Genomic DNA, 18715 nt, shown 5'->3' on the forward strand with positions numbered 1-18715 from the left:
CAGAGTGCACTATGAATGAAAACACAATTTATAAAAAATAATACACAATATTTATAAAATAGTGCCTCAAGGGCTACATGATATACATAATAAAACATTCAATATACAGAATGAATGGTTTTTCAAAGATTTGGTCTCTCCAATGAAGTAACAGGCCCAACACGTTTCGTCAAAAAGGTGACTTCATCAGGGGCATTGGAAGTATTGCATTTAGTAAGGCAGATTTGTAATGTCGCCGAAAATCAGATAATTGATTTTAGATAGGGCCAAAGACTGCCCGAAGGAACTCAGTTTTTTGGATTAGATGAGGGTACTGTCAAACCTAGGACCAGGGAACCATCAGTATTTAAAATGATAGCCCATATAAATTTAGATGACAGGTGGGGTCCCACATACAAGAGTCAGCAGACGGTGGCACTCCCAGAAAAAATGCAATATAACGCAGGTATGTAGAGATAATGTTTTGAGGCCCTTTTAATGCCTCTTCATCAGATCTGATGAAGAAGCATTAAAAGAGCCTCGAAATGTTATCTCTACATACCTGCGTTATATTGCATTTTTTCTGGGAGTGCCGCAGTGTGCTGACTCTTGTATGTGGGACCCCACCGGGGATCTTTGGATGTGCACCCTAAAAAGTATTTGTTCTTGGCAGTTTAGTGCTGCTCCTGTGGATTGTGTGTATGTATGTATATGTGTGTGTATGTGTATGTGTATATATATATATATATATATATATATATATATACACACACAAACCAAGGTTTCGTACACCTTGAAAAAGGGGCAGTTTGGAGCCCCGAAACGTTGGAAATTATAAACCATATTTGACTTTTTCACAAATCCTGTTGAGTGCCATTGCTTGAATTCTTGCCGTTCCCTATACAAAATTGACTGAGGAGGCACCCAAGTATTTGAAGACATCGATCCATGGCCCAGTTGCTGTGGCTGCAGTTGTCACCTTGCCAGCATGGTGCGATCTGCTAATCAGTATCTGGCGGCTGCTGGCGGGACGGTATAAAGTTATATTTTAAGTAAAATAACTTTATACCTAATGAGGACTGTCAGCCATACTTAAGCTAGGAATGATATGGTCTATTATGACTTTGGACAGAGCCGAATTTCCCATTAAGCACGTGAGGCACGTCCCTAGGGGCGGCACATGTTTGGGGGCGGCACTTGGATGCCTGTGATAGTACTGTCAGCCCAAAATGTACCAATAACTGCAAAATATCCACTATACTGTACTATATTCCATCTTAAATAGAGTGTAAATGGATGGGACACGCAGATACTGCCCCTGTAACTGTCCTACTTAGTAATATGTTTACATAATAAAAGAACATGTCACAGTTAGTGGCTTTTTTTATAAATCCATTAAATTGGCTATTATCAAATGAGGGCTTATAAGTAAACAATAAAAATAATAGACAGGGGGTGGGGGCGGCGTTATTGTTGTGCCTAGGGGCGCCGTCATCCCGAAATCCACCCCTGTCTTTGGGAGCCAAATATATAAACATAAAAATATTTATGCATGTACTATGTTCTTAGTCTAATACAATAATACAGAACTAGTATCTTGCTGAAAATATAAAATACTTCAGAAGTATAAATAATGTAATTTATCATTTTAAGTTTCTGTCCATAGTGGGATTTGAACCTACTTCCTGCATCTGGAAGTCTATCTCATGTGAGCCTGAACACATAGCCACTAGGATATGTAGGACAGACAATGGTCAGAATAAACTTAACTATACAGTACTTGGAGGATTTAAGGGCTAAAAGCCTAATTAAATGATTAATGGATACACCGGTCTCTGCACATTCTTTTTGAAGTGCACGGTCGTATATTTATATTATATTTTAGTGATGCCATGGTTCTTTTATATTTATTTATTTATTTATTTTTTATATTTTTGTTTTCTTTATTCATGCACTTTTATATTTTGTGTAATGTATTGTTTATATACTAAGTATCAACAAACCACGCTGATGAATGTATCTCAATCACATCTGGTGATTTTATTGAGACTAATTACCAACAAATCCGGATAGGCTACTTGGCCTTTATAAACCTCACTAGCTGACCACAGAGTAAACCACCTGAAGAAACCGCCAGGACCTAGGGCGGAGAAACGCATTGATAGTGGTCCACACGTGGTGATCTGGTGCCCGCTAATCCACTTACTGCATGCCTCAGACCCTGCCCATCCCTCTTCTTCATAACTTCACCTGACACGCAGGACTCCCGAGCCGCCTGCTCACGACGGCTCTCCACTGCATGGTAGCCGATGCCCTCTGACACCGAGATCCCTCTTAAGTGAGGTCGATCAGCTGGACACTGCACAGATTTCCGGCCTGTGCAGAGGCTCATGCGTCTGGGACCAGTCAGGGATGGGTGAGCGGCATCGCTACTCATGCTAGAAATATTATAGCACATTCCCAAGTTCATGCGAACTGTTCCTAATTAATTCCAATTAACTGTGCTAGCTGAAAGCACATTTGTCTGGAGAGACTCCCTTTACAGTCAATTTGGGACACAATACAAGGTTATCCTGAGGACTATACAATATATGATATGCTATTTTGAATTGCGACTCAAATTGGATACCAATTACAGCACTTGGGCAAGTATATTTGAGTGAAACCCTGCAGGCTATGTTATCTAAAATACTAACTAAATGCAGACTATGATCCTCCTTTTTTTGGGCTATATATTCACCAGACCAGATTGTGTGGTTTTAAATATTTTGCTTTATTTCTAATATATGTGTTGTTGTTTTATTTAAAAAAAAAATCTGATTAAATTTGAATATTTATTTTAATCTTAAAGCGCTCTCTTCTTAACTATTCACATTTCCCAGTCTGACATTGCCCTCAGGACATCCTTTCCAGGATCTACAGCAACAATTTTGTCAAGCATTAATACAAGTAATATATAGGGAAGGTTTTTAAATGTTGTATGGTTCTACCTAGAAGCAACTTGTGATTATCATGATACCATGGCAGTTATTACATTGTTTCATCGCGCACAATCTCGATCAAATGTTATTGTTGGTTTTTTTCTTGTTTGTTTTCTGCTGATTGCACCCATAACTAAAATGAATGTAAAACAGCTAAAAACTGGACCAAAGTGCTGGGCACAATGCAAAAAGTGCTATTTGGGTGCCCATTTTCAAATTTCTACTTGCCAGCACAGGGGCCTGCAAGCTGAAATGTGTCTCCCATGGCTAATCACGCCCATAAGGAGAAACAATTGAATTTCTTCATTGAGTGAAAGAGTGGAAAACTACAGTACATACTCCAAAATCCTGTAACTTCATTTTTAATAGTTCCCATAAGGAATTCCAAAATAGTGTACAGAGCTGTTAATTAGAACACAACAGTATAATTTATGAGTTAGCTGGCACAGATAGAACAGAGAACGCATTAACTGTGCTGTTACTGTACAGCATTTCGCAACAAGAGATTTTGAAATATTTCAGAGCTATATAAACAAACTTTGTAAACCTTTCGCTTAAGAACATAAAACAGGAGCTATTCATTTACTTGTCTTATCTCTCAGACATCAGTAACTGATCAATGTTTTCACCTAGCACTATGGAATTTGTGCTCACTACAAACTATTTTAATTGGCACCAGGACAATGGCAATTACATAACAGTGTCAAAGTTCAACCCAATAGAGTTTGGGGTTTGGGGAGAGACATAAAAAAAATGTATGGGTTAAATAAATAGATTAAAGCCCCATACACACACTAGGCCATATTGTTTGCAAAATTGCTCAGAAAGGGCGATATGGTGAACAATATCACCTAGCGTGTACACACCATGTCATTAACAATGCGCGCTCCCACACATCATTAACAATCTTCTCCCTTGCTCACATTTGGATGAGGGAGTGCTTATTAAGGACGGTCTTGATACAGCCACAGCATGACTGTCACTCACCCCGCCATCACCACCCTCGTTCCCGGCACTCGCCAATGCGGTCCCCCCGCTAGGTCCCCGCTGCCGCAATCCAACTTTGTTGATAAAAAAACACAAAGACAATATTGCTCTACTGCAATTCTCTTTGGAGGATGCTCATTCTCCAAAGGCAAGCTTCTTTTCCTTGTTCACTGCATGAATTTTTTTTTTCACGATTGTCATTAGCTGCGTGCGTTTCCAACACTCAGTCAGCACAGTGAAAGCAAATGTTTTATTACCTTGATGTTTCTAGTTACGATCCTAGTATATTTCTAAAGCTATAATTGTAAATAAAAAATATAAAAAAAAAACTAATCTCCTGTTCCACCGTGCTGTGGAGTCGCACGTGTGTTTTACTCTTGCAGCTCCTCCCATGATGTCATTCACTGGGTCCTGCCCCAGCCAATCAGCAGCAGGCGCCAGAGGAGCTCCGCACCTCTTTGGCTCTACACAGCCCCATAGAAGCCCATGTTATGAAGTTAACATTGGCATCTATGGAGCCACGCAGAGCCAATCAGCTTCCCCAGAGCCCGCTCCTGATTGGCTGGTGGAGGACCTGGAGAATGACATTCCGTCATTCTCGTGGAAGAGCTGGAAGTGTAAACATTGAGAGCTTCTGGCCATGCCCCCAGCTGCACAGCATGAATAGAGAGGGGCAGCACAGCAGAGCATGGGGGACTCCTAACTCCCACAACGGGATACTGCCAGCCCCTGGTGGGACGATCAAGCAGAAATTAGTACAGTTGGTAGGTATGGTCTATGGCAGTGGTAGCCAACTCCAGTCCTCGAGAGCTACCAACATATCACATTTTCCAGACCACCTAGCTGCTGCACAGGTGCACTCATTACTCACTGACACATTTGAAAAGATCCACAGTTGGAGCCAATTACTTCACTTGTGATTCTGTGAGGAGAACTGGAAAAGGTTAACTGTTGGTAGCTCTCGAGGACTGGAGTTGGCTACCCCAGGTCGAGGGTGTAAGGGGCTTAAGCTTGAGTCTATATGCAGATTCAGTCACATGCAACATAAAGATGGCTCCCTACGTTTACAGAAGCAGAATTGAGGTGAGGAGGGCGGTTAGGCTGAGTACAATAGGAATATATTTACCAAAATGTGACAAGTTTGGACAAAGAGGTATATATATATACTGTATGCTAGTAAGCCTGCTCTAAGCAAATGCTTCGAAAGCTAGTCTGCTACCTTGTGATTGCCTCTGTGTTTGTGAGAAAGATGTAGTTTTGCTTGCTGCCAACAGATGGCAGTGTTTTAGAGACACACAAACTGACACTAGACATATATCTAGATGATATACCGTATACTGTATATATCTGTCAGGAGGAATATCTGTTCCTGCCATATAGTATGGTTATGGTGTAAATCCTAGATAGACTCATCATAGACAGTCATATGGTTGACCACTAATGGTCGACAGTCACAAGGTCGACAGTGTTAAAAGTCGACATGTAAAAGGTCGACATTTTTAAATGGTCGACATGAAAACATTCAACATGGTCAAAATGTCGACATGGTTAAAAGGTCGACATGAAAAAGTTTGACATGGTCAAAAGGTTAACATTGAAAAAGGTCGACATGAGTTTTTGATGTTTTTAGGGTGTCTATGTCGTCATGAACACTAAGTGTAACGCGTCCCCTCACATGGGACGCGTTACACTTAGGGCTCGGGCTCGAAGCATGGCTATTTTAATACTCCCTCCACGCCTTAGTGAATGGTAGGGCATGAAATACCTCCTGTCGGCACATGTCGGCTGAAAATTTAGGGTACTTGTTTCCTATCTGGGCGCCCACGATTTTGATCGTGGGCATCGCAAGCAAAAAAATTGCGTCGGTCGCGTCGTGTGCTGACAAAAAAACGCATGCGATACGACCGACGCGATTACCGCGATTTTACATAGGGAACAATGTTAAATGTCCCAATTGACCCGATTTTACATAGGGAACAATGTTAAATGTCCCAATTGACCCGATTTCACATAGGGAACAATGTTAAATGCCCCCCCCAATTGTTAACGCCACTCCACGATCAACGTCAACCCGAAGCGTGGCGAGCGCAGCGAGCCCGCGAGGGGCGGCGGTACGCGTCCTCCGACCTTTTCATACCCCTACTATCCACTAGGGCGTGGAGTGAGAATAGAATAGTGTGGCGAGCGCAGCGAGCCACCGAGCGCGAAGCGTGGCGAGAGGACGCGGATACCTTCACAGGTATCCACATCCCCTTGCGGGCTTCACAGGTGTCCGAGTCCCCTCGTGGGGCTCGCTGCGCTCGCCACGCTACGGGCTCGGTGGCTCGCTGCGCTCGCCACACTATTCTATTCTCACTCCACGCCCTAGTGGATAGTAGGGGTATGAAAAGGTCGGAGGACACGTACCGCCGCCCCTCGCGGGCTCGCTGCGCTCGCCACGCTTCGGCTTGACGTTGATCGTGGAGTGGCGTTAACAATTGGGGGGGGGGCCATTTAACATTGTTCCCTATGTGAAATCGGGTCAATTGGGACATTTAACATTGTTCCCTATGTAAAATCGCGGTAATCGCGTCGGTCGCATCGCATGTCATTATAATGGCATGCGATGTACACGCGATGCCCGCGATGGGCGCCCAGATAGGAAACAAGTACCAAATTTAGTAACAAAAAAAAAGGCATGTCGATATTTTAACCATGTCGACCTTTTGACCATATTGACCTATTGCCTGTCAACATTTAAAGCCTGTCAACCATTTCCATGTCGACCTTTAGACCCTGTCGACCTATTGTTTGTCAACCTTTAAACCCTGTCGACCTTTTGACTGTTGACCTTTTGACCCTGTCGACCTTTTGACTGTCAACCATTAGTGGTCGACCATATGAATGTCTATGATGAGTCAGTCTATGATCAGTCCAGATACCATATATTATATTCCCATTATATACAGCTGTCATGTCTTCCTCAAAGGAAGAGGGGGGGGGAGCTGTGAAAGGGTGTCTGTGCCCCAACACCAGAGAGAGACCCCCAGTGTGCGGTAATGTGTCACAGTATAGTTGGCATAGTGATTACGGTCGCTGTTAAGACCCGCAGCCACTACCATAGCCATGTGGTGGGCCTAATAGCAGCACTGACAATGATACTCCTTTCACACCTGTGATAGGCTGGTCCCTGCGTTCTGCCTGTCTTCAGGGGATTAAACAGGTTGACTGATGTGAATGGTATTTAAACAGTATTTAAAACGGTAATTTACTGCAATGTGAAGGCTCAGACCCGTTTTAAATACTGTTTCAAAATACCTTTTTTAAAACCGTTAGGCAGTGTGAAAGTGGTATGACTAGTAGTTCCAGTTTAACACTGATCGCATTGCTGTGAATAAAAAGGTTTACAGAGCATTTGCTGTGTGTACCATAATGCAATAATACAATAAAAATACAGGCAGTCATGTCAGCTGGTTTTTTAAACATAGTAACCTTTGTACAGAACTTAATGGGTAATACATGCACAAACTAGGTCATAAAATGTTACAGTATTCAAGTTTAATTTAAGAATAACTGACTTGCAAAAACATGTACTGTATGTTCTGTGTGTGGGTGGAGGGAACTGGAGAAGCTACAGTAGCATAATACAACGTACAGTATAACATTGCAGGCCACACTTCCTACTGTGGCAACAGAGTACATACATAGTTACATAGTAGTTTAGGAAAAAGACATTCATCCATCAAGTTTAACCATTGGTTAGAGCAGGCATGTCCAAAGTCCGGCCCGGGGGCCAATTGCGGCCCGTGCTGTCATTTCAAGTGGCCCACTGCCTCCAGCCAGAAGCAGGTGGAGCATCAGATGCGGGACACACAGCACTAAAGGTGGGGCCCCAGGGAGCGTGCCTTTACCTTGCGGTCTGCAGCAGTGAGGAGGTGCCGGCCGCCACAGTGAAATGTGTTTGGCGTCTTTCAGGTGAGTATGCATCCAACCCCTGCAGCTGCAAATGTATATCACCCTCCTCCGCAATCACAGTGACAGCAGTGTGTGGGGAGGGGGTGCAGCAAGGGGGAAGCTTGCTCCCATAACATGCAGAGTGGAGGAGGGAGGCAGTGGGAGCCCAAGCATCTCCTGTCCTTACAGTTCCTGCTTTGCTTCTTCGTCCTCTGGCTTAAACAAGGGGCTGGGAAACATACAGAGATGGGAGGGGTCAGGCAGGGGGACATACATCAATGGGGGCAGAGAAAGAATGTTAGGCTGAATGGTCAGTCCCCCACATTTTCACCTTACCAAAACTGGCCCTCGTCGCGAAAAGTTTGGACACCCCTGGGTTAGAGGGTATGGTCTATTTGTTATAACCCCAGATATTAATTGTGTATTTTGCTTTAATTTTGGACAAATTACGATTGTTGGTTGTCCCCCTGGATGTTTTTAACCAATAAATGTCTATCCAACCCTATTTTAAATGTATTTATTGTGTCTGCTGACACCACCTCTCAAGGAAGAGAGTTCCATCATTTCTAATTGCTCTGACTGTAAAAAGTTTTTCCTTCTAAGGATAAGAAATCTTATCTCCTCTAGACTGAACGCAAGCCCAAATGTCCTAGACTCCTTCCTTAAATCAAAAAGGAATGAAAACTTCTCTGTGTAATCCAACCCTATATCGTTAATGAACATGTTAAATAAAAGGGGCCCTAGCACCGAACCTTGTGGTACTCCACTTAATACTGGTATCCAACCTGACACTACACCATTTATAACCACTCTCTGTTCACTATCTTGCAGACAGTTTCTTACCCATCTACAATTTTTTTAACCCTAAACCCAATTCCTCCATTTTAATGATCACAGTATCAAAAGCCTTAGTAGAATCCAGGAAGACTACAGAATTTCCATTATCTAAACTCTTGCTCACTTCTTCATAAAAGCTTATTAGGTTTGTTTGCACAAGCGATTTTTTACAAATCCATGTTGGTTATTACTGATTATACTATGCATCGCTGAATATTTTACCATCCCTTAAAATTTCCTCAAATAATTTCCACACTATTGATGTTAAGCTCACTGGTCTAAAATTTGTTGGGTAGTCACTTTTTTTTCTGTTTTGAATATTGGTACTACTTCTGCTATTTTTCAGTCTTTTGGCACTGTACCATATGAAAATGATTTAACAAAAATGTAATAAAGAGGGTTTGCTAATTCCTCCATCAATTTCATTAGAACTGGTGATTTGTTTGTTTTGATTATGCTGAGCCTCTTATTGATCTCTTTTGTAGTGAATTCAATATTAAGTTCTAGTGGTGCCTGTGGGTTCCACTTTCTGCTCCTCCCCACTAAAGAGAGATGAAACAATTATATTGAACAGTTCTGCTTTGTTCTTATCCGCAGTAAAGCTATTTCCGATAATATAAGTTAAGGGGCCTTTGCTCTCTTTTATTATTCTTTTGCTATTTATGTATTTGAAAAACTTATTGGAATTGATTTTATTTTCAGTGGCTATGCACTCTTCATTTTCCCTTTTAGCTAATTTGATTACCCCTTTACAAATTTTATTTCATTCTTTGTACTTATTGAATTCCACCTCGTCCCTGTTAGCCTTGTATATTTTAAATGCTCTTTTCTTATTGTTTATTGCTATTTTTTTTACTTTTTTGTTCAACCATGGTGGCTTTTTCCTTTTGATATTACCCTTATTTCCTTTTGGGATATATTTAATTGTTAGTGTATCTAGCAAATTTTTGAAAATTTCCCACATCTCTGGATTTCCCCCCTCAAATAACACATCCCACTCAATTTATTTTAAAGATTCCCTGAAAAGTTCAATGTTAGCTTTCCTAAACTTTTATATTTTAGATGGTCCCTTATATTGTTGTTTATAGAAGTTGATTTTCAGTGAAACCATTTTGTGGTCAGTGTGTCCCAGATGTTCTATTACTTTGGTATTTGATAGTAAATGTATATTATTTGTTAATACTAAATCCAATAGTTCCCCATTATGAGTTAATGTAATATACTGGTACTTCAGTAAGTTTAGGTATCCCCCACATTTAGCTGACGTACCAGTCTCATTTGACCAGTCCATTTCTGGAAAGTTAAAATCTCTTATAAATTAATATCTCCCCTTGATCTGCCGATTATTTGGACTAAAATCATTCCTTTCATCAATGTTAGGTGGTCTGTAACATACACTTATTAGAAGTTTGTTTTACTGTATTTTTATTATTTTCAGTTATCTCTGCTCACACGGTCTCTGTTATATCCTCAGCTATCCCCGAGCCCATTTCCTTTATACATGGTTTTAGGATTTTCTTTACATGTGGTTTTAGAAGCAGTGGTTGAATGGATGCGTGTTTAGCATCACTTAAGAGCCACCAAAAACTGGGTAACTGTACTAACCCATGGAAAATTCTCGCAAATGGAGTACACTCCTGCAAACTGTAGAAGAAACAAGTTAACCCTAGAACAGCTGGATTTATATTTTAGGTTTACAAGTCATACATTACAGTGGCATATTTATAATTGGTGCAGTGTGTGTGTGAATGTCGCAATAACTGTTGTTGTTTTTTTGTATGTTCTCAGGAGAGAAAATTTGTTGGGGGGTCTGGTCAGATAAGTGAGAAGATAATGGAGCGCCTTCAGGGTCGGGTTAAGTTACAAAGCCCAGTAATCAGACTTGATCAGACAGGTGAAACGGTCATCGTGGAAACCTTAGACCATGAAATCTACAAGGTAAACTGACAACGCAGAATAAACAGCAAAAAGCATAATTTTATAATCTGTCTATCCTGTATAGATGCTTTTAAAATCTGATGTTCAATGCAGCATTAAAGGAACAGGTGTATGGGTTAAAGGCCCCAATAACAGTATGATTCGGGCAGGTCACTGATCCCCTAACGCCTGATTGGATTGGAAAATGTAGGGAATATTAGCATGCCAAATTTCCCAGATGGATTATTGAGCATCGATGTCTGCCGTCCAGCGCCTTCAATTGGCGGATCTTCAAAATGGAGTGGATTCGAAAATTGGGGAAAGCCATCACAGATTTACAGTATGGGGGCCTAAAACTTCATAAGTAATTAGCTGAAGAATCAGATTTGTACTTGGTTTCTTTACATTTGTATATAGCAACTAAAGCAAACATAATTTGATTTGCTTCACAGAAAGGGTTTATTGGATATTTGTGAATATCGATAAGTAGTTCACAATCGCCTCTTTTCATTATACTTTTTCACAATCTGGAATATATTCATGGGTGTTTGTCCAGTTTTTGTTAGTGATCTTTTTAATAAGTAATGTATAATATTATTCTATATAATAAAAGGCTAATTCTGCTCCTCACCTCTATGGGGGAAGCCAAGTGTTGCTCCACCGGTACTGCCATTACTTTCATGTTGTGCCTTCATTATGACAGAGAGAAGGTAGTATGGTTTTCTTTATGACATTGGGCCTAATTCATTCCTGATCACACGGCTGTTATTTCGCAGGCCGGGCAATTATCGATAGACTTCACATGCGTACGGCCCTTACTACACATGTGCGACACAGTCCTGTGATAAAATCCTGCTACTTTTTTATCGCTGGCCATAGGCAATTTGACTGACAGGAAGACAGCATTTTGGGGTGGCAAATGGCTGTTTTCTTGGAGTGTCAGGGAAAATGCAGGAGTGCCCAGGCATTTGAGGGGAAGGCATGTGACATCCATTCTGCCCTCCATTCAGCCTGCTTCTATTGGAGTGCTGAGTAAGTTCTGGGCTACGCACAGGTTGCACACACTAGAAAAATCGGTACTTGTTTCCTAGCACGGCGCCCACGATTTTCATTTTATGCCATTGTATCGATCGCATCACATCACATGCGACCTGATCGCATGCGATGCGATCTGACCCGATTTTTAATTGTACAGGCAATTGTGAAGTAATCCGCGTCCCCTCAGCACGCTTCGGACTCGGTGGCTCGCTGCGCTCGCCACACTATATAGAATCAACTCCACGCCGACGTGGATAGTGGGGGTATGAAAAGGTCGGAAGACGCGTACCGCCGCCGCTCGCCACGCTTCGGGTTGGCGTTGAAAGTGGGGGTGGCGTTAACTGTGGGGGTACATTTGACATAGTAATCACCCATCAGGGTGACTGTACAATTAAAAATCGGTCTGATCGCATCGCATGCCATTGTAATGGCATGCGATGCGACGCGATATTAAAATTGTACAGTGCGGGTCTTAAGACCCGAAAATCAGCTCCCATCGCATCCCATCGATGGCATACGATGGGCGCCATGCTAGGAAATAAGTACTGAAAAATCATTTGATGGTGATCAGCAAATTTTCGCAAGCCCTGCAAAGCAAATTGCAGGTTAGCATGGGGTGGGATTACACTCTGGTGGGGCGGAGTATACCTGATCGTAGGGCTCCAAAAATTAGCAGCTCATTGATCTGGTCTGAATTAGGCCCATTGTCTTATACATGGTATTTGTCCTAATAATCTTGCATTATAATTAATCTTTTACTGAAAGTGTCTAAACTCCATAGCCATTTCTTTTTAAGGGCGATAAGCTACAAAGGTGACTGAGTGTTTCATCTCCGTTGTTTCTGTCTATGTTTATAAAGAGATTTTGTTAAAATTTTTATTTATATTCAGCTTTTCACCAAAAAGGACTAATGGCAATCAGGGAACCTGTTGTAACTATAGGAATGGGCAAGTGTGGGTTTGTACTGATAGTTATTTATATACTTTTAGTAACAGAAATAACATTTGTACTTTCAGAGCAACTATGTTATTAGTGCTATTCCACCAGTACTGACTACAAAGATCCACTTTGACCCAGAGCTGCCTTCAGTCAGAAATCAGCTTATACATCGCCTTCCAATGGGATCTGTTATCAAGTGCATGGTGTATTACAAGGAAGCCTTCTGGAGGAAAATGGGTAAGTGGTATATCAGAGCAGGGTAATCATTACAGATTGTGCTAACATCACATGCACATATGGCCAGGGGCGGATTTAGGGAGGAGGGCGCCCCTAGGCACTACAATAATGTTTACTAAGTAGGACAGTTTATAGGGGCAGTATCTGCATGTCCTATCCATTTACACTCTATTTAAGATGGAATATAGTACAGTACAGTGGATATTTTGCAGTTATTGGTACATTTTGGGCTGACAGTACTATCACAGGCATCCAAGTGCTGCCCCCAAACATGTGCCGCCCCTAGGCTGGTGCCTCACGTGCCTAATGGGAAATTCGGCTCTGCATATGGCATTCACTATGAAAGTCACTGATTTTGATAATGAGCCTGCAGCAGTCACAGTCCTTACTCTGTAGAGTATATGGTAGTGGTGTCCTATAGGAATGTACAGTACATAGTACACTATTTTGCAAAAGCAAAGATCAATGACCTTCTGGTTTTCAGTACTCATGTACATGTAGCAGTATACTGAAGTATGAAATCCTTAAATGAGGTTTTATTTCCACTTGGATAAAACATAAGCTAGTGTGACAGAGACAGCATATCTCCACATCAGAGTAATGTGGAGGATCCAGACCAGAAGCAAGGTTGGGTAATCAGCAGCACTTGTGTCCTGATATAAGGCTTTCCAGGGCAAAGGGTAAAGGCTCTTGATGGTGGATTAGCTGCCCAAGTGATAGGATGGGGTGTGGGCTATGGCAGGGACCACTGGAGTATTTTAAAGAGTCTATTATAAGCTGTGATTACCTGTATGCTGCTGCCTGTAACTACACTTGCCTGTAGAAATGAACTGGTATGTTGTGACCTGCTTTTCAAAATAAAGACCCAAAGACTTAAGGGCCCCACACACAGCGCGATATACAGGCATATTCTGAGCGATTTTAACAAATCACTCAGAAAATGACTGAAAACGCATGTAAATCGCTGTGTGTATAGCCCACACAGCGATTTACATGCGCGCCCCCGCCGTTCTGAATCTGTCCAAGATTCAGAACGGACCCGCCGTACAATTCAGAGCAGTCGCTCAGAAAGCTCCTTTTTTTGCTCCCACTGCACCACCAGCGATTGTTTGCAGGGGATGGGGGGCAAGGGGGATTCCACTAGCCACCATTAATTTAAAAGTTTTTTTTTGGGGGGGGGGGGGGGGGGTGCCACTGGCCACCAATGATTTAAAAGGGTTTTTTGGGGGGCCACTGGCCACCAATGATTTGAAAGGTTGGGGTTTTTTTTTGGGGGGGGGGGGGGGGGGGGCACTGGCCACCAATGATTAAATAGTTTTATTTGCCACTAACCGTTATTTGCTTGGGGGGGGAGGGACATTATGCCGCCAATGTTTATTTACTAAGGAAATGTATTTTATTAAGTGTATTTAGGAATTGCCATATAACATTATTTTTGTGATGAAGTGCAGTATTTAACGTCACTTTCTGTGACAGTTGTAACAGATTTTAAATCTCCCGTGCTAAATCTCCCGTGCTGAATCTCCCGTTATGAATCTCTGACACATATCTCACTGTATGTGGCCCATTATCTGAAAGAGTGAAATCTCTTGTGCTAAATCTCCCGTTATGTATCTCTGGCACAAATCTCTGCGTAATTTGTGTGATCCTTTTAACACGAGCCCCGAAACGTCGGAAACTGCATTACTTGTTAATGCCTTAAATACACGTATTTGAAAGTCCTCAGAGTGCCGCAGCTTGTTTGTCCTTTGAAGAAATATATATATATACATACCCCAGCCCTCTGACGAAGTCCTAGTGACAAAACGCGTTGGGGCGTGGCCTGGCGACGGAGAAAGACTGAGAGTGTAACCGCTCCAACTTGATCACTGCGTGAAGCAGATCGTGTATGCTGTAAATCACCAGCGGTTTTGCTAACCGCCGCTTGCAGTACGTGATATTTTATCCAGTTCATTCCTGGAAGGATTTTTAAAACAATAAACCTTTTATCAAATGATGCTGTGCACTATGGAGCGCTTCTTTGTTTTGTTGTTCTAGGATATATATATATATATATATATATATATATATATATATATATATATATATATATATAGGAAGAAGGAAGGTGGCACTCGGAGACGGTAATCAATCACAAAGATGCTGCTTTATTGCAGGTTTAGGTGTAAGCACCAACACAGTGTTTCGAGCCGCAGCTCGTCGTCAGGGTACAGACGACGAGTACCCTGACGACGAGCTGCGGCTCGAAACACTGTGTTGGTGCTTACACCTAAACCTGCAATAAAGCAGCATCTTTGTGATTGATTACCGTCTCCGAGTGCCACCTTCCTTCTTCCTTATTGAGGACCTTGTGGTTTGTGGAGGGCACCGGGGCAAGCTGCCATTTGTTTCTATTGTGGAGTGCCGGATCTACATCTCTGTCTATATATATATATATATATATATATGACACAATCCTGTAGAATGCAGTTTTGCTTGATTGCCTTTTGGTATAGTAACACCAGTGCTAGAATGCTATATGTATTTCCTTGTAATAGACCAGTGGTTCCCAAACTTTTTTGATTCATGGCACCCTAGAGTATCAGAGTATTTTTCAGGGCACCCCTAGGTCAAAAGTTTGTTACCAAGAAAAAAATAAAATAATAATTAAATTAAATAAGTTGTGCCTAAATGTCATCCTTAAGTCCAGTTATGTGGTGAGGAACATGATTCACTTCTATTTATCCACATATTTGCCCATTACATTGACCATAAACAATTTGAATTGGTTCTGGACCAGCAACCTGAGGCACCCCTGCAAGTGCTCCGAGGCACCCCAGGGAGCCTAGGTGCACAGTTTGGGAACCACTGTAATAGACAATTAACCTGTCTCCTCTAGTAATTCAGATAAAACATTATGGGTGAGATTTAGTAGGATGAGAGATTCAGAAAGTGAGAGATTTGGTAAGAAATCTCCAGTTTTTTTTTAAAGCGGCAATCAGTTACACTGCAAAACCAGTATGATTTTGCAGTGTAAATGATTGCTGCTTTAAAAAAACTGAAGATTTCTTACCAAATCTCTCACTTTCTGAATCTCTCATCCTAGTACATTTCACCCTATGTCCGCTAACTACTTAAAAATCTTTAGTTTAATGGAAAGGGAGTTATTTTAACTGAAATATACATATATATATATATATATATATATATATATATATATATATATATATATATATATATATATATATATATATACGAAACGAATTGCAGCTCTCCAGCCAGTGCAAGTATTTTCCTCTTACAGTATATCTTATGCGTGATACTTTTCTATTTTGCTACATTTAAAAGGTTACTGTGGATGTATGATAATGGAAGATGAAGACACACCAATTGGATATACATTGGATGACACTAAACCTGATGGTTCTGTACCTGCTCTCATAGGGTAAGACGGGATTAAACGAAGGATTACATTTTCACAATTCATTAATATAACATGGCCCATCTGTGGGCTAAATCCACCGACCCATTGTCACTGCTTTTCCCACTGACTTGATGTGCTTATCGGCTGTTAGCAATGATCAGCAATCCACATGGAGATAGGGGATAGTTAGCATTAGGGTGGCCATCCCGGGATTGGGATCGGCGGGATCCTGGGATTTGGCCCCAAAATGTCCGGGATTTCAATCTCAGGATTGGAGTATCCAATCCTGGGATTTCGTGATTAGACTGCGCATGCGCAGTCTAATGCCGGGCAGCGTCTGAGCACTCGCTCAGACGCTGCCCGGCTGTCCCCGACCTGGCGTGCGGCCTGCGCAGCATGATTAGGTCACAGGTCACACTGCGCAGGCTGTAGCACTACACCCCCACCGTCGGAACCCAATCGCCGCCGGACCTTCCCCAGCCGCCTGCCTCCTCGCCGAAGCCGCCTGCTTCCCAAAAGTAAGTGTGTGGCCCCGGCACCTGCCTCCCGCCAGGCCACCCACATAATACCCGCCGCCTGTCTCCGCATCGCTGCCACCTGCCCCCCTCCCCAAAAGTAAGTTAGTGTGGGGGGCACAGGGGCAATTTTCTTTTAGGCATGCCAATCCTGGGATCGAGCATTTTTCAATCCCAATTCCCGCGATTGAAAAAATGCCCCTGGATTGGCATTCCTAGTTAGCATGTTGAAAAGTCCAGATTAAATGATCCCCACAGGGATCGGGGAATCAGGATTCTTAAGCATGTTTAATATCCCTGATTGCCCAGCACGACTGTCAGTAGATCTGAGATTGCTTCCATAAACCCCAGGTGTATGGGCCACTTAAATCAATAGGGTCATTTTCAATGGGATACGGTCACTAGGTCTACAAGCATTATGTCGACAAGCATTATGTCTACATGCATTAAGGTAGACATGACTGAAGGTTGACAGATCATTATGTCGACACAAGCATTAGGGCGACATGGGGAAGGTCGACAGTCAAAGATCGACATGGGTTTTTTTACCCTTTTTTTGAGCTGTTATATGCCAACAGGTATTTCATGCCCTACCATCCACTAGGGCATGGTGGGAGAATAAAATAGTGTGCTGAGCATAGTGAGGCACCGTGCCAGAAGCTCGGCGAGCGAGGGGACGCGGTGCTACGTTCAGTGTCCATGTTGACCCCATGTTGAAAAACCTCATGTCGACCTTCCCCATGTCGACCTAATGCTTGTGTCGACCTCTTGACCTGTCGACCTATCCCATGTTGACCTCCAGTCATGTCGACCTAACCCATGTTGACCATCAGTCATGTTGACATTCCTGCATGTCGACCTTCAGTTACGCCAACCTTAATGCATGTCGACCTATTGGTGTTGACCTAGTGCTTATTGACCTAGTTGCTGTCTGTCCAATGATCCATACCCTATTTCAATTAGTCATGGGGTTTATCGTGAGGTAAATACAGTGGGGATTAACATTATACCTTTAATAATTTATTTTTCCTTGCAACTATTCTATGGTCTATATCAGGGATGGGGAACCTTTGGACCACCAGCTGTTGTTGAAGTACACATCCCAGCATGCTTTGCTAGTTTTGCTATTTGGCTCTGCTAAAATTGTTGCAAGGAATGCTGGGATATGTCTAAAATTGTTGCAAGGAATGCTGGGATATGTAGTTCAACAACAGCTGGAGGGCCGGAGGTTCCCCATCCCTGGTCTACATGGAATCACTGAGTTTCCATGCATTAACCCTGAGTTTGCCAAGGGGGAAAGGCTATTTAATTGAATACACCCCCCCCCCCCCATACATTTTTCATTTTATGCACCTGTTTCTAATGCTGCTTGCATAGGTACATATTTTATTGAAAGTGTTATTTCTTTTACTTTAGATTCATTTTGTCCAGGAAAGCAACTTCATTGGCAAATCTGAGCAAGGAAGAAAGGTATTTGGATTAAGTTTAGTGCTCATGTATGTTTGGCATTTACAACATTTACAACAGCAACATAAACATTTGCTTTTGAAAATACATATATTTTTTTATGTATAAATGTAGAATGAGTATAATCGTGGCATCACTAGGAGAGTTCAGGGCACACCTGGATGTCACTCTACAAAGGAAATTTGTAGAAAGATGGCAACTTTACCTCAGTTACAGGTGCCAGGTGCCATTATGTGCATCACTCGCCTCCAGTCACAGGGTAGAAGCCAGCAGTGCAGTCAGACGGGTCTACAGGTGCATGTTGGACATACCTGCAGAGTATTAAAAAAGGAGTCCAGGCCATACTCCTTGCGATGAGACCACACCCCTTCTTCAGGCATTGGAGCCATTGGTGTGCTTTGGTGGTGTGATTAAGTTATACAAGATGTCACGCCCCCTCTAGAAAGAAAGCGCTTAAATATTCTTCCCTCTCTGACATCACA

General features: G+C 42.2%; 1 protein-coding gene across 1 annotated transcript in view; it reads left to right on the forward strand.

Moving 5' to 3' along the window:
* LOC146059945 (amine oxidase [flavin-containing] B-like) overlaps nucleotides 1-18715 on the forward strand; it is a 67898-nt gene that overhangs the window by 26844 nt on the left and 22339 nt on the right. The window contains exons 7-10 of the mRNA XM_083172663.1: nucleotides 10506-10655; nucleotides 12689-12848; nucleotides 16176-16272; nucleotides 18183-18236. Of these exons, the coding sequence (XP_083028789.1) occupies nucleotides 10506-10655; nucleotides 12689-12848; nucleotides 16176-16272; nucleotides 18183-18236 (461 nt within the window). The remainder of the gene's footprint in view (nucleotides 1-10505; nucleotides 10656-12688; nucleotides 12849-16175; nucleotides 16273-18182; nucleotides 18237-18715) is intronic.

The sequence above is a fragment of the Crinia signifera genome, chromosome 2 (genome assembly GCF_055691185.1).
Source record: "Crinia signifera chromosome 2, ASM5569118v1, whole genome shotgun sequence".
Taxonomy (NCBI): Eukaryota; Metazoa; Chordata; class Amphibia; order Anura; family Myobatrachidae; genus Crinia; species Crinia signifera.